This window comes from Lutra lutra, chromosome 16 (genome assembly GCF_902655055.1).
Source record: "Lutra lutra chromosome 16, mLutLut1.2, whole genome shotgun sequence".
Taxonomy (NCBI): domain Eukaryota; kingdom Metazoa; phylum Chordata; class Mammalia; order Carnivora; family Mustelidae; genus Lutra; species Lutra lutra.
This window is the reverse complement of record NC_062293.1, coordinates 20,084,380-20,101,185: the sequence shown is the minus strand read 5'-3', so window position 1 is coordinate 20,101,185 and position 16,806 is coordinate 20,084,380. Positions and strand designations below refer to the sequence as shown.

General features: G+C 44.3%; 1 protein-coding gene across 4 annotated transcripts in view; it reads right to left on the bottom strand.

Moving 5' to 3' along the window:
- The window catches only part of STAT3 (signal transducer and activator of transcription 3), a 74,132-nt gene that overhangs the window by 30,660 nt on the left and 26,666 nt on the right, over positions 1 to 16,806 (bottom strand). For all 4 annotated transcript variants that reach the window (XM_047706673.1, XM_047706672.1, XM_047706674.1 and 1 more), the window contains exon 2: positions 1,678 to 1,828. In XM_047706673.1, the coding sequence (XP_047562629.1) occupies positions 1,678 to 1,805 (128 nt within the window). In that variant the 5' untranslated portion in view covers positions 1,806 to 1,828. The remainder of the gene's footprint in view (positions 1 to 1,677; positions 1,829 to 16,806) is intronic.

Genomic DNA, 16,806 nt, shown 5'->3' with positions numbered 1-16,806 from the left:
CACACACACACACACCCCATAAGCGCGCATGCGGACAAATCACCATCAAGGTGGGAAAAAAACAAGACAAACTTGATACTTTAACCCACTCCTCACTTTAGATTCACCTTGCTCAGCAGCAAGACATATCATGAATTCAATGATTATTAACAATTATTCCAGACACTATTAGCCATTGCCATAGTCTATACTTATAAAATACTCAAGTGGGGGCGCCTGGGTGGCTTAGTTGGCTGAACAGCTGCCTTCGGCTCAGGTCATGATCCTGAAGTCCTGGAATTGAGCCCTGAAACGGGCTCCTTGCTCAGTGGGAAGCGTGCTTCTCTCTCTCCCTCTGCCCGCTGCTCTGCCTACTTGTGCTCTCTGACAAATAGATAAATTTTTAAAAAATCTTAAAAAAAAGGGCGCCTGGGTGGCTCAGTGGGTTAGGCCTCTGCCTTCGGCTCAGGTCATGATCTCAGGGTCCTGGGATCGAGGCCCGCATCGGGCTCTCTGCTCAGCGGGGAGCCTGCTTTCTCCTCTCTCTCTCTATGCCTGCCTCTCTGCATACTTGTGATCTCTCTCTCTCTGTTTCAAATAAATAAATAAAATCTTAAAAAAAAAAAATCTTAAAAAAAATACTCAAGTGAAGTGGACATATACGCTGTTTGGCTTTTTAAAATTCTCAGTCAGCTCTGCAGTCAGATTATTAGTAACAAATAAGCAAACCCAGATCAGGATGGCCCATCTCTATCATCTCTGACTCACCTCCCTGGACCCTCTTCAAATTCTAGAAAAACTAGGTCATAGTCCTGAATTAAATGAAAATTAATAGGTAGATCTGAACACATTAACATGAAGGAAAAAACGGTGCTTGCATGGCTCAGTCGGTTAAGCATTCAACTCTTGGTCAGCTGGGGTCATGATCCCAGCGTCATGAAGCCTGCTTAAGATTCTCTCTGTCAGGATGCCTGGGTGGCTCAGTTGGGTAAGCCAATGCCAAAGCCTTCAGCTCGGGTCATGATCCTGGGGTCCTGGGATCGAGTCCCACATCGGGCTCCTTGCTCGGGAGGGAGCCTCCTTTTCTCTCCGCCTCTGCCTGTTTGTGGGCTCTCTCTCTCTCTGACAAATGAATAAATAAAATCTTAAAAAAAAAAAAAAAGATTCCCTCTGTCCCTCTCCCTCTGCCCTTTCCCCTACTCTCTCTCTAAAAAAGAAGGGGGAAAAAAATGAAGAAACAGTCCTTGGAATTCTGGGTCATCATCTCTATGAATGAGTCTGTTTCTCTTAACTCTGTGTCTCCTTCCTTTAATTAAAGAGGAATCAGAATTACATACCCAAATCTCTACCCATGGGAGAACTCTCCTTGAGATAAAATATATTTGTAGCACATCCCTGGAGTGTCAGAACACACAGAGGCTCTCGCCAAGGAGACGAGATCCAAATCAGCCTTCGAAACATCTACCACCAAGCAGACTGCTGTCCCAGGTGCCAAGAGACAGTTGCCTGCACACACTTCTAACATAGAACACGTTTTGCAAGACTGAGAGTCTATCTTTATCTCCTGATTGCTTTCACCCCATCACCTATACCCTTAAGTTTTTTGATGAAATAGCACAGAGTTAAGCTAGAACAGGTTAGGTTTCTTGACTCAAACCCAAACCCAACACTCTAGGGAGTTTCTCAGGAAGGACTTACCAATCCTGACTCTCGATCCAAGCAGCTAGAAACTGCCGCAGCTCCATCGGGAAGCTGTCGCTGTACAGCTGATGAAGCTGCTCCAGGTACCGCGTGTCGAGCTGCTGTAGCTGATTCCATTGGGCCATCCTGTGGCAATCAGGGGTCCCAACTGTAAACCAAAGCATCCACAGGGTCACTGCAAGCCTTAGGAGGAGCAAACCACCTAGGAACACCCCATCTACCCAACACAGGCATCGGGTCTGCGATTAGGGATAAAAGATGCTTTGCACAGGATCCTCTGTGTTTCTCCCAGTTTACAGTAATACAGACACATCCCCAGTCTCTGCCTCTGGAAGCACACATCACAGCTTCTCCTGCACTGGGATGGTGATTTGGGCGTGGCATCAGCCAAGTTCCAGAATCTGTTATCTCCCAGACGTATGTGAAGTTGAAAAATAACTTTCAGATTTCCTCTTCCTCGTCTATAAAACAGAGATATCATTCCCACCTCTCATGGTTGTCGAGATATTTCTGAAGAAGTTAGTAAAATACGTAGCATGTCAGCTCCTTTCTTTCCACCCTACCCCTCTTCTAAGGGTGTGCACTGGAGGGTATAGACAACAAGCCTAAAGTCAGACCGAAATGTGGGGGAATGTGGCTGTTTAGGGAAAACAAAGCTAATTCTAAGAATACAGGCTTAAAAGTATAAGCAAGGACCTGCCGGAGATTCTCCAAGTCAATGAAAAGTAATTTTGTTTTGAAAAGAGTTCTCAGTTAACACAGGCAACAACCTCTTCCACCTTAGCTGCAGCAACTTCTTCTAGGAACATCGCCAAAGGCAAGGGAAGCAAGGGCAAAAATGAACTACTGGGACTTCATCAAGATCAAAAGCTTTTGCACAGCAAAGGAAACAGTTAACAAAACCAAAAGACAACTGACAATGGGAGAAGGTATTTGCAAATGACATATCAAATAAAGGGCTAGTATCCAAAATCTATAAAGAACTTATCAAACTCAACACCCAAAGAACAAATAATCCAATCAAGAAATGGGCAGAAGGGGCGCCTGGGTGGCTCAGTGGGTTAAGCCTCTGCCTTCGGCTCAGGTCATGATCTCAGGGGTCCTGGGATCGAGCCCCGCATCGGGCTCTCTGCTCAGCGGGGAGCCTGCTTCCTCCTCTCTCTTTGCCTGCCTCTCTGCCTACTTGTGATCTCTGTCTGTCAAATAAATAAATAAAATCTTTAAAAAAAAAAAAAAAGAAATGGGCAGAAGACATGAACAGCCATTTCTGCAAAGAAGACATCCAGATGGCCAACAGACACATGAAAAAGTGCTCCACATCACTCAGCATCAGGGAATACAAATCAAAACCACAATGAGATACCACCTCACGCCAGTCAGAATGGCTAAAATTAACAACTCAGGAAATGACAGATGCTGGCAAGGATGCGGAGAAAGGGGAACGCTCCTATACTGTTGGTGGGAATGCAAGCTGGTGCAACCACTCTGGAAAACAGCATGGAGCTTCCTCAAAAAGCTGAAAATAGAGCTATCCTACAATCCAGCAATTGTACTACTGGGTATTTACCCTAAAGATATAAACATAGTGATCCGAAGGGGCATGTGCACCCTAATGTTTACAGCAGCAAGGTCTACAATAGCCAAACTATGGAAAGAACCTAGATGTCCATCAACAGATGAATGGATAAAGAAGATGTGGTATATGTATATGTACACACACACACACACACACACACACACACACACACAGGAATACTATGCAGCCATCAAAAAAATGAAATCTTGCCATTTGCAACAACGTGGATGGAACTAGAGGGTATTATGCTTAGTGAAATAAGTCAATCAGAGAAAGACAACGATCATATGATCTCCCTGATATGAGGAAGTGGAGATTCAACCTGGGGGGCTTGGGGGGTGGGAAAAGAATAAATGAAACAAGATGGGATTGGGAGGGAGACAAACCATAAGAGACCTTTTTTTTTTTTTAAAGAATGTATTTATTTGACAGAGAGTGAGAGAAGGAGAGAGAGCACAAGTGGGGGGAGCAGCAGAGGGAGAGGGGGAAGCGGACTCCCCGCTGAGCAGGGAGTCCAATGCGGGACTCGATCCCAGGATCCTGAGATCATGACCTGAGCCGAAGGCAGAGGCTTAACCCACTGAGCCACCCAGGCACCCCAAGAGACTCTTAATTTCACAAAACAAACTGAGGGTTGCCGGGGAGAGGAGGGTAGGGAGAGGGTGGTGGGGTTATGGACATTGGGGAGTGTATGTGCTATGATGAGTGCTGTGAAGTGTGTAAACCTGGCGATTCACAGACCTGTACCGCTGGCGCTAATAATACATTATATGTTTATTAAAAAATTAAAAAATTATTTAAAAAAAAGTTTTCAGTTGAGGGGCGCCTGGGTGGCTCAGTCAGTTAAGCGTATGCCTTCAGCTCTGGTCATGATCCCAGGGTCCTGGGATGGAGCCCGGCATCACGCTCCCTGCTCAGCGGGGAACCTGCTTCTCCCTCTGCCCCTCCCCCTGCTCATGAGGACCCTCTCTCTCAAATAAGTAAATAAATAAATAATTTTTTTAAAAGAAGAAAAAGTTCAATAAAGTAAAGCAATGAGAATGTCAGAATGAGGTAATTGCCCCCATCAGGCCAATATGTTTCCATAAATAAACTGAACCTTCTGACGACACCAGAGGTGGTGCTTGGCACTGATTCAATTTTTTTTAAACAATGTCTCCCTTCCTCTTAGGCACCTCCCAAACATTTTCAGCTACCACACCTTTGCTGTTGCCCCTGTCCTTACTACCCCCAAGACCAATCTGCCACAGGACAGATGCTGCTTGGGCCATGGTACATGTATACTGAGCACTGGCTGGAACGAAAGTGGTAGCTGAGGCATTATAACCACGGTGGGTATCACCCTCAATAAGAAATGAAAGGCCAAGACGTCGGGGTGGCTCAGTGGGTTGGGCGTCTGCCTTCAGCTTGGGTCATGATCCCAGGGTCCTGGGATCAAAGCCCCACATCAGGTTCTCTGCTCAGAGGGGAGCCTGCTTCCCCCTCTCTCTCTGCCTGCCTCTCTGCCTGCTTGTAATCTCTGTCAAATAAATAAATAAAATCTTTAAAAAAAATAAAGTACATTCTCTACCTGCAGTGTGGGGACTGAATTCACAACCCCAAAATCAAGAATCACATGTTGTATCAACTGAGCCAGCCAGGTGCCCCTAGACACCCACTTTTTTTTTTTTTAATTTTATTTATTTATTTGAAACAGAGAGAGAGAGATCACAAGTAGGCAGAGAGGCAGGCATAGAGAGAGAGAGGAGAAAGCAGGCTCCCCGCTGAGCAGAGAGCCCGATGCAGGCCTCGATCCCAGGACCCTGAGATCACGACCTGAGCCGAAGGCAGAGGCTTAACCCACTGAGCCACCCAGGCGCCCTAGACACCCACTTTTTATAATAAAGTCCAATGTTATAAGTTAATTTAAAAAACAGACTAATTACTTAATTGCTTAACTTGGATACAAATGTATAGCCATCACAATCTACTCCCTAAAGTTCCATGTTAGAACCATAAAGCAACACCCCACTATACCTGCTCAACTGGACATGAACACTGGGTCACACACAAATATACACATTTTCAGCAAACCATTAAAAAAGTACAAGCTGGGGCGCCTGGGTGGCTCAGTGGGTTAGGCTGCTGCCTTCGGCTCAGGTCATGATCTCAGGGTCCTGTGATCGAGTCCCGCATCGGGTTCTCTGCTCAGCGGAGATCCTGCTTCCCTCTCTCTCTCTGCCTGCCTCTCCATCTACTTGTGATCTCTCTCTGTCAAATAAATAAATAAAATCTTTAAAAAAAAAAAAAAAAGTACAAGCTGGGGGTGCCTGGGTGGCTCAGTGGGTTAAAGCCTTGGCCTTCGGCTCAGGTCATGATCCCAGGGTCCTGGGTTCGAGCCCCACATTGGGCTCTCTGCTCAGCAGGGAGCCTGCTTCCTCCTCTCTCTCTGCCTGCCTCTCTGCCTACTTGTGATCTCTGTCTGTCAAATAAATAAATAAAAAATCTTAAAAAAAAAGTACAAGTTGTTGAAAATTGTCTAGTTCATTTCTAGGTCCGTAACTCAGAGGTGTTTTTTGTTGTTATAGTTTTGGCTTGGGGTTGGGGGGGACAACACAAAGGGGATAGTAAGTAGTACAATAATTTTGTCATTTATTAGACCAAAAAACCAGTTACTAGGTTATTTGTTTTTTGTTTTTTTTCCATAAAAGTAAAGCACCAGGGGCGCCTGGGTGGCTCAGTGGTTTAAGACTCTGCCTTTGGCTCAGGTCATGATCCCAGGGTCCTAGGATCGAGCCCCACATCAGGCTCTCTGTTCAGCAGGGAGCCTGCTTCCCCCTCTCTCTCTGCCTGCCTCTCTGCCTACTTTTGATCTCTCTCTGTCAAATAAATAAATAAAATCTAAAAAAAAAAGAGTTTAAAAAAAAGTAAGGCACCAAAAATGACTGGCATTATGCTTCACTTCTTAGTCTAATCACTGTAGGTTAACACTGTAATAGCTATATTTTTTTTAAAAATTCACTGCAAGTTAAAGCCAAAAGCAGACAGCATTCTCAAGGAGAAGATGAGCAAAGAGCCTTACAAGTGATGATTTTCTCACAGGCTGCTTAGCTACAAACCATATTTAACCAACAATAGCCACAAGGCAATTAGCCCAATGTTCTTCATAAGAACGGTATATCCTGTGTGTAAACCTGGCGATTCGCAGACCTGTACCCCTGGGGATAAAAATATATGTTTATAAAGCTGTAAAAAAAAAAAAAAAAAAAAAAAGAAAGGATGAATACCCAAGTTTTGTAGCAACATGGACGGGACTGGAAGAGATTATGCTGAGTGAAATAAGTCAAGCAGAGAGAGTCAATTATCATATGGTTTCACTTATTTGTGGAGCATAACAAATAGCATGGAGGACAAGGGGAGATGGAGAGGAGAGGGGAGTTGAGGGAAATTGGAAGGGGAGGTGAACCATGAGAGACTATGGACTCTGAAAAACGATCTGGGAATTTTGAAGGGGTGGGGGGTGGGAGGTTGGGGGCACCAGGTGGTGGGTATTTGTGGAGGGCACAGATTGCATGGAGCACTGGGTGTGGTGCAAAAATAATGAATACTGTTATGCTGAAAAAATAAAAATTAAAGCTCAAAAAAAAAAAAAAAAAAAAGAACGGTATATCCTTAGGAGTTCACCAGCCAAACTGTCTAGGAAAACCATTGCCAACTAGCTTGTGGCCACTGTTTTACCGGAAAAAGTTTTACAAGAGCCTACCTTATTTCACAATCTCAATTCTGTTTTTTCAAATTACAAGTTAAAGAACTCCACTTAAGTTCTCACTGAAGTATTTATCTACGAAATAATGCAAAGCCTGTGATTTAATAACCATTTTCACAGACCCGCAGGACACAGAAAGTGATCTGCACAATCTTAATGCCAAGTGCCATTCTGGGTGCAGAGAGAAATGAGTTCATTCCACAGAGAGACTGGCTTAGAGCATGACGCCAGGCTTAATTCTCTCCAGAGGTGAGTGCTAAGTTTACGTTAGCAGACAGCAGATGGGAGCATATAAAGGGAATATTAAATCTGATTCTGTTTTCTACAACTTCAGAGAAAAGAAAAATAAAAATGAAACAGCAAGTCACCAAAGACTTTCCGGACTTTTCAAAACAGGAATTTCTCAACCCCTTGGGGATAACTTACCAACAAGTCATAACTCAAACAGCTATTGTCTGATGAGGAACTTATTACTGTAAGGATCAGTAAAGTTTGTCCAAAGTCGCAGTTTTCATTTATATATTACATTCTAAGGAAACCAAGAGACGTGTCAAGAAACACAAATCCGGACCCCTTACAAAAGGGATTCATTACATCATTTCATAAAACTTCGTTTTAAATTAAGGTTTGTAAATCACATCCACGCACTAATGGATTTGTGGTAGAGTGAGGGGCCAAAGTGAGGAGAGAGATGAAACCCCAGCACATACAATCCAGAACAGAAAGTGATCTAAAGATAATTTCTGTTCCACCTTGTCACAAGATTCTTTTGGGTGTTAGCCATACTTTGTATTAGAAATACCTATATTATAAATAGAGCAAAGCCGTATCTTATCCATTGCCTCTACTAAGCCCCTTTTGCTTCAGGAAAGGCCCAGTGACTAAGGCAAACAAAGAAGTAACAGAAGTACCCTTGCACTAATTTCTATAGAAATTAGTCCTTTTAAGAAGGTATTTTTTTAAGATTTTATTTATTTATTTATTTGACAGAGAGAGAGAGAGAAAGCACACAAAAGGGGGAAAGGCAGAGGGAGAGGGAGAAGCAGGCTCCCCACTGAGCTGGGAGCCTGACTCAGGGCTTGATCCCAGGACCCTCAGATCATGACCTGAGCCACAGGCACATGCTTAACCAACTGAGCTATTCAGGCGCCCTGAAGATTTTTTTTTTAAAGATTTATTTATTTGAGAGTGTGTGTGGTGGGGGGAGGACAGAGGGAGAGACTCATGAAGCAGACTCCCCACTGAGCTCAGAGCGTAAAGTGGACTGATCCCAGGACCCAAGAGATTATGACCTGAGTGGAAAGCAAGAGTCAGACCCTTAACCAACTGAACCACCCAGGCACCCCTTTAAGAAGATATTTTTAGGGGCACCTGGGTGGCTCAGTCAGTTAAATGTCTACCTTCAGCTCAGGTCATGATCTTAGGGTCCTGGGATTGAGCCCCTAGTTGGGCTTCCTGCTCAGTGGGGAGTCTGCTTCTCCCTCTGCCCTCTGCCCCTCCCATCTGCTTGCACATGCACTCTCTCTCTAATAAATAAAAAAATTTTTAAAAGGCATAATATATAGCAAACACTTTTCTATGAAAAGATATTTTTGTTCAAAGCCCTCGAAACCACTATCTCATTTCTATTAGTGTTTTCTTTTTTTTTTTTTAAAGATTTTATTTATTTATTTGACAGAGAGAGATCACAAGTAGACAGAGAGGCAAGCAGAGAGAGAGAAGAGGAAGCAGGCTCCCTGCTGAGCAGAGAGCCCGACGCGGGACTCGATCCCAGGACCCTGAGATCATGACCTGAGCCGAAGGCAGCGGCTTAACCCACTGAGCCACTCAGGCGCCCCTCTCTTAGTGTTTTCAATCTAATCCTACTAATCTCGAGGGCCACAAAATTATTTAGACTTGCAAGCTCCAATTTGTTTATCCTCCCCATACCACTTCTAAAATAATCTGAGGTACCTTCAAACTCCATAAAGTAAATTAGGGAGAAGAAAAATTATTAAACTAAAATGCAATTAATGCTAGACCAAGACACTCAACCTACATGAAATTTTCCTTGTGGGACAAAAGGTATAATGAACAGCAGGGAGCCCATATTTAAATACTATATTTTTAACAATTTAACCATGGATAATTTTTTTTTTAAGATCCAGGACCCAGAGATCATGACCTAAGCTGAAGTCAGACATTTAACCAACTAAGTGACCCGGCACCCGGGCACCCATAACCATTGATAATTTAACCATTCATAATTACCTTAGACATTAAGACTCTGTAATTTCAAATCAGAAATAGGTAATTCAAAATAAGTATGCCTGGGGGAGACTGAGCAGCTCAGATGTTAAGCCTGTGACTCTTGCTTTTGGCTCAGGTCATGATCTCAGGGTTGTGAGACCAAGCCCCATGTGTGAAATCACACCCAGTGTGGAGCCTCCTTAAAATTCTCTCTCTTCCCCTCCCTCCTAAGCACACACACACTCTCTCTCTCTTTTTAAAGTAGGCTTGTATAGTAAACATATAATTTTGTTACTTACAAATCCAAATAGTACTTTTAGTTTAAGTCCAGGTGTTTGCCTTTATAATAGGAAGTTTATATATAAATCTAATTTTGATTTCCTAAGAAGAGAAAATATTAACAGTTGAGCACCCAATCCAACTACAGTTATTGTAATATTCAAATATATTTAATTAGAAATAATAGGATTTGCTTTGAAGTCAGAAACCAACTCTTCATTGTAAAAATGGATATTGAGATATAAAGGAACATGAATTCTAGTTCCCTACTAATGTGGCAAAATTGAATATATGGACAGAGTATTAAACTACTGGGGAGTAGAGTTCAGAGAAGCAAGGGAAAGAAAAGGATGTTTTTTTCAAGATTTTATTTATTTTCTTGGAGAGAAAGAGTGTGAGTGAGAGAGAAAACAGGAGCAGGGGGGAGAGGGAGAAGCAGACTCCCCACTGAACAGGGAGCCTGAAATGGGGCTCATTCCCAGGACCCTGAGATCATGACCTGAGCCAAAGGCAGACACTTAACTGACTGAGCTGCCCACGTACCCCGAGAAAGGGCAGTTTTCAATGGCACTCTGGAACATTCTCAACCCAAAAGTCTATTATCCCTCACTCCTCGTATCTCATTTTAACTCTTGGTAGAGTTAAAGAATCTTGTACCAAGCACCTTATTTTTTCCATTCTAAGTGCTAACATGGTGTAAGGTCTTAGCACTAGCAGTACCTTCTAATAGTTCTCTAATCCATATCTAGAAACATAGAGAATAAAATCTATCAGATTCACAGTTAACTTTAAGAGATGAATTATGCCAGGATTGTGAACAGCAGAAAGGATAAAAAGATCTAGGGCTCTGATCCATGAAGAACAATCAAGATCTTAAAAATAATGGGGCACCTGGGTGGCTCAGTCAGTTAAGTGTCCAACTCAATCTCAGCTCAGATCTTGATCTCAGGCTCATGAATTCAAGCCCTATGTTGAGATCCATGAAAGACCTGGAGCCTACTTTAAAAAACAATAAAAAAGTCTTAAAAACAAAACTACAAGAACTACTCAGAATCTACTGCTCCTCCAGCTATCCAAAAGGATTCTGTGAATTATGAATTGACAAAGTCTCCAATTATGTCAAATCAAATAGTGTTAACGACTTTTTTTTAAAAAATGATGTATTCTTGGGGCACCTGTGTGGCTCAGTTGGTTACACATCCCACTCTTGATTTCAGTTCAGGTCACTATCTCGTGATTGTGGGGCTAAGCCCTGAGCTGGGCTCCTCGCTCAGTGCCCTGTCCCTCCTGCTCGTGCTTGCACGCTCGTGCTCTTTCTCTCTCTCAAAATAAATAAATAAAATCTTTAAAAAACCGATGTATTCTCCATACTTGATTTGGCACAGGCACCATATCTGATCACAAATATTTCAGATTAAAGGAACAATATAAACATAATTGCTTCTAAACTGAAAGTAACACAAGTAGATGTGCTTTTGTCAATTACTAAGTGTGCAGTTTATGGTTAAAGCTGTTTGAGAACAGGTCTGAGCTCTAGATAAAAACCACAGAACAGACCAAATTGGTGCATCGCATGGCCTCCCCATTTTGTGACACTTCCACTCCCCTGACCAGACAAGCTCCACTGAAGCAGGGTGATGTGAGGCCAAGGACACGGGACAGACTGTCCCATAGGATGGGCCTGGGTCCAAACCCTGCCTGCCATTCATCAGCTATTTCTTTTATGGGTATTACTTGACTTCACTAAAATGGGGAAGTATCACTCTTTTGAAAGACTGCCGTAAAAGTTAAAAAAATAGTAATAATGGATATACAGCATCTCTCATAGGTGGTGCTGGGTGCCTAGGGGAGCTGGATGGTTCCTACCTCCCACAGCATTCCTTCCATTGGTACTTCTTAGCTACATCTATCTCCTCAATGCCCAGGGAAACAGATTAATTCATCAGATTAACCATGTTAAATGATGAAGTCAGCTTTCTCTGCCATGCAAAATGCATGCATTTTAATGAGTCTTTGTATTATCTCCCGAGGGAGGGAGTTTGTAATGCTGTGATTTAGTATACGTGTCTAAGGGGAAGAGAGAAGAGCAGGAGGGCTGGGGGGTGCTCTGATGAAGTTTATCTCCCTCCATACACAGTTCACCTAAGGATAGCTCCAGGTGCTAGAAAGACTAAAGGTAAAAACACTAAATGAGGGCACCTGAGTAGCTCAGTGGGTTAAGGCCTCTGCCTTCACCTCCGGTCATGATCTCAAGGTCCTGGGATTGAGCTCTGCATCGGGCTCTCTGCTCAGTGGGGAGCCTACTTCCTCCTCTCTCTCTCTGCCTACTTGTGATCTGTCAAATAAATAAGTAAAATCTTAAAAAAAAAAAACACTAAATGATAACCAAATGAAAGAAGAAGACAGAAAGAATGAACCTCGGTTTAAGAGCAGGCCAAATAACTAATGTTATCACTAATTATTATATAGCATATTATATAGCACTTCACTATGTTCTAGGCACTGTTTTAAGCACTTGACATATTTCAGGTACTTATTTCATCTTCACAACAACCCTATGAGATAAATACATTTTTAACCCTGTTTTACAGAGGAGGAAACTAAATACAGAATTTTAAGTGATTCACCCAAGCTCATCAGATAGTAACATCATGGAGCTTGAATCCTAACCCAAACAGTCTGTTTTCAGAATTCCTGCTCTTACCCATTAGGCTAGAGGGGGAGTTTTCACTGATTTTTAAGTAACACATGAGTCAATCATGACATCAAGCCAATGTGATGATATGGGTTTTTGGTTTTTTTTTAAAGGAAGCTCTCTGCCCAACATGGGGCTTGAATTCATGACCCCAAGATCAGGAGTCACAAGCTCTACCAACTGAGTCAGGTATCCCAATCTTACGTCATTTTCAACAGCCACATACAGTGTCTGAATTAAAGCTATCCATCCCGCTGTAACTAGGCTCACATCTATCATGAATCTCTACATGTATCATAATTTAAATGGCGTGACTAAAAAACAAACATATTCAGGGAAGGGTAATCAGGGTGTGAAGAGTCTGAGAACTTGAACATTTTGCCCAGCAAGAAGGCTTGGGGAACAGGAAGTGTGGTTAGGAGAGGGGACGATAATTAGAGAGGAGCAGCTCTTCAAAGACGGGGAGATCTGTACATGCAAGGGCGAAACACTCCAGAATCAATCTCCTTCCCCACATGACTGACCCCTGTTCTGCCCTCTGGAGCACTCCCTCTGCATCCACAGGTACCCATCCTGGCTGCAGTTCTTTTTTCTTTGAAGGGAGAGATGCCTGGGAAATCAAATCAGATTTATTACATCAGAACTGCTGAGGGAGGGACCCATGTTTCGATATTTAAAATCTCCCCGGACAATGCTAACTGCGTGGCCAGACTGAGGACCCTGGAATGAGAGCGGAGATCAGGATCTGGGTGGTCAGGATGACGTGAGGGGCTTTCAGAAGCCAGAGGCTGCTCCTTACTCCTGATGTACTGAATGATAATCTCCAGGGATGGGGCCCGGGCAGGTGTAACCAAGCCCCGATGTAAGCCATACTGAGAAACATGAACGCCTGACTGGGGGTTATAAGTAAGTCTGAAAAGTGTTCAGCAGGCTGGGACAATCTGATTTACATTTAAGATCCCTCAGGCAGCAATAAGAGGTGAGATCTGGCAGTGACCGGAAGCTCTTGCAAGGTGGACATCTTCCAGAAATAAAGAGGGAGCTGTGATGGGGCTTGGTGACTGTGTGAAGGGCAAATGGGACTCAGACAAAGGGAGGAGGAGGGAACAACCTCCCAGGCTCCTCTTGTGTTTGGGGTTCAAATGGAGGTTCAGTGTTCACTGAGAAACATCACAGGATTACCTCCGACACTGGGAGACCCTAGGCTGGATGGCCTCCAGAAACTATTCCATCTGTAAACTGCGATTGGGCTCCATTCCCTCAAGACATTAAGGTTGCTGTGACCCAAGAAAAAATGCTGCAGCGAAGGGAGTACACGGATATTTAACAACAAGGATCTGGGGCTTGCACACCAACTACCAGTTAGCCTCTGTGCCTCAGTTTCCCCACCTGTGAAAAAGGGCAGAAAACAGGACTCACCTCATAGGGTCACTTAAGAACTGAATGAGTCAATGTACACAAAGGACTTAAGATGCCAAAGCAGGCAGGCAGGGCGTGTCTCTAAGTGTCATTAGTGCAACCGAGGGCCTGGTGAGCCCGGCCTTTCTTGCCTCAGCTGGTACTGGCCTGCTGGCCGAACGCCCAGCACTCACCCTGCTCTTCTTCCAGCTGCTCAAAAGCACCAAGGCCTCCCTCTCGGGGTCCTCCTTCTATCACCATTCCCTGCCCAGTGCTGAGCACCAGGACTCCATAACCGGGACCTGCAACCACTTGGCTGGATGCCAGCTCCGCGAGGTCAGGAAGAGCCTGGCTTAGTGCTGCTCCATACTGTGTTCTCCTCCTCACGCACCCCTGCCCCAAGCATCCAGCACGGTGCCCCGCTCACAACAGGGAGTCCAAAAACATGTACTGAATGAATCAACTGCTCGGCTATTACCACTCTAACTGAATCAGCCAGACGAGAACACTGCATCTGGTAAGAGTTACTCGGAGGAGCAGACCAACTGACCAATCCTTTCAGTTCTGCTGTCGGAAAAATTCAAGGATGGTCCCTCAGGGACCTTTCAGTAAGAGTAAAACCCCAGACAGCACTCCCCAAGCAGAAAAGCGTGCACTAACTTCTCACTGTCCAATCCCAATTCTCTACCCCTGGCCAAGGCTCTGTGACTCCTTGGCCAATTCTGCCACCTCCCTCCTCTCTCCAGCCTCAAGATGACTCTCAGGTCTGTTTATCTCCTCCCCCAGCCCCAAACCCCAGCCTTTGTTCCTTTCTTGCAGAGATGTTCTTGCCTTAAGTGTTTCTCCCCTTGGTGACACTTATGTCCCTTCGCTGTCCCCATTGGAAAGGCACCTCTGGTACAGCCCCTGCTTTAATGATGAACCTCCACAGCACTTAGACATGAGTCATGGCAATTCTGATTCCTTCTCCATGTGAGGAGTTCTCCGCTGGCAGCCCTCATGTCTCCTTCTGAGTTAGAGCTTCTGACTGGATGTTAGAGGACGCCAAATGAACATTGCCTTTAGTTTCCTTTCCTCGCCTTTGCACACAGACATGAATACCAGCTCCCACTGCAGAAGTGTCTACTGATGGCCACAATACTGAAAAGCAGGACATGAATATGATTAACTGTGTCCAAGGGAACAAGATCAGCTCTAGCCTGGATGACTGGTTATCCAGACTTTTTTCTGGAGAGAAGCAAAGCATTCTTCCAATGTACAAATGCTGAGAGCTTCACCCTCGCAGGAATCAGAAGTAGGCTGCCAACTTTTTTTAAAGATTTTTATTTACTTATTTGAGAGAAAGTGTGTGTGCACAGAGGGAGAGAGAAGCAGACTCCTTGCTGAGCAGGGAGCCCGATGCAGGGCTTGATCCCTGCACCCCAAGACCCTGACCTGAGCCAAAGGCAGATACTTAACCAACTGAGTCACCCAGGCGCCCCAGGCTGCCAACTTTTTAAAACAGAAGGAATATAGCCCTTGAGAAACTGTAGATTGGGCAAGCGAACATCATGTCAAAATTTCCAGGCTTGAGGGCAACTGAAGGGAGAAGGGCAAGTTGCTCGTAGAAGCCTGCAGATATTGTATTCTTTGGACAAAACCCAAGTAAGAGTCAAAAAAGCACCCACTGATCTGGAATGCTAGTAAGTTATTAGTATTCTTCAAAGACAGGAAAATGGAAATAAACCAGCAAAAGGGAACTTCAATTTCTAAATCTCAGTTATCACAGACCCAAAATATAGCTCACCACTTACTGGAGACAAGCAAGTACCTTTTCCCAACTTTATTCAAGTCACTTCCCTAAAAGAGGTATCAAGGTAATCCTGGTCACTTAGCATGCAGCAACGCACAAGAGGGGCTGAGAACACACGGCCATGGATCCTGTGTCGGAACTCCTTCCTCCAAAGAAACTATGGTTTGGGGGCAGAACCTTAAATTCAAAGGGCACTGGCGGTGGTTATAGAGCATGGCCCCAATTTCTTTAATACTCTTCCAGCTGAGACAAGAGGTCTTTGTCTCCTCCCCTTGAATCTGGCTAAGGCCATGACTGCTCCAACCAACTGGGTTAAGACAGAAGGGTCGACACGCAACTTCAAGGCTTCCGCCTGATTCTCTTGGCAGGCTCATTCCCCAGAACCCAGCCAACACCCTGTGTGAAGCCCAAAGGCACGAGGGGCCACGAGGAGGCACTTGGTCTGCAGTCCCTGCTGAGATCAGCCTTTGACTCATCCTAGCCCAGGCATCAAATATGTGAGTGAAGCAGCTCCAGAAGACAATTGCCCCAGATGTTCCCGTCTTCCCAATGCTGTGCAACAAAGGCAGCCACCCCTGCTGTGCCGATTAGATTTTCTGCCCCTAGCATCTCTGAGCATACCAAAATGGTTATTGCCTTGTGCCCCTGAATCTAAGGGGTTTATCCCATTTGGTACTAGAACACCATTTTTACTAAATAGTGATAGAATATTGTCTTTACATAGAGTCTAACTTCCATGAGAAAAGAATTTGCAGTTTTAAAGGAAAAGGCTTTGCTGTTAAAACTATTTTATTTTTTTGAAGTTTTTTAAAAATTTATTTGAGAGAGAAAGAGAAGCAGAGGGAGAGGAGGAAGCAGGTTCCCTGCCGAGCAGGGAGCCCGATTCAAGACTTGATCCCAGGACCCCGGGGATCATGACCCGAGCAGAAGGGAGACACTTAACTGACTGAGCACCCAGGTGCTCATTTTATTTTATTTTTAAAAACTTTATTTATTTAAGTAATCTCAATGTGCAACATGGGGCTCAAACTCACAACCCTGAGATCAAGAGTTGCACACTGTTCCGACTGAGCCAGCCAAGCGCCCCTACTGTTAAAATTGTTTTGTTTTGCTTTAAAGATTTTATTTATTTATTTGACAGGGAGAGAGCGAGCACAAGCGGTGGGGGAGGGCGCAGAAGAGGGAGAAGCAGCCTCCCGGCTGAACAGGGAGACCCCAGCCAAAGGCAGACGTCAAACCAACTGAGTCATCAGGCACCCCTTAAAACTGTTTTCATAGTAAACCTCTTCTTTCCTCTGTGCACTCCCTTTCTAAGTGATCCATCTAATCCCACTCCTTCAAAATGACGTCTACACCCTGACAACCCCCAAATTGACATCCCTAGCCTTAACCCCCTCTCGTGAGCTCCAGAG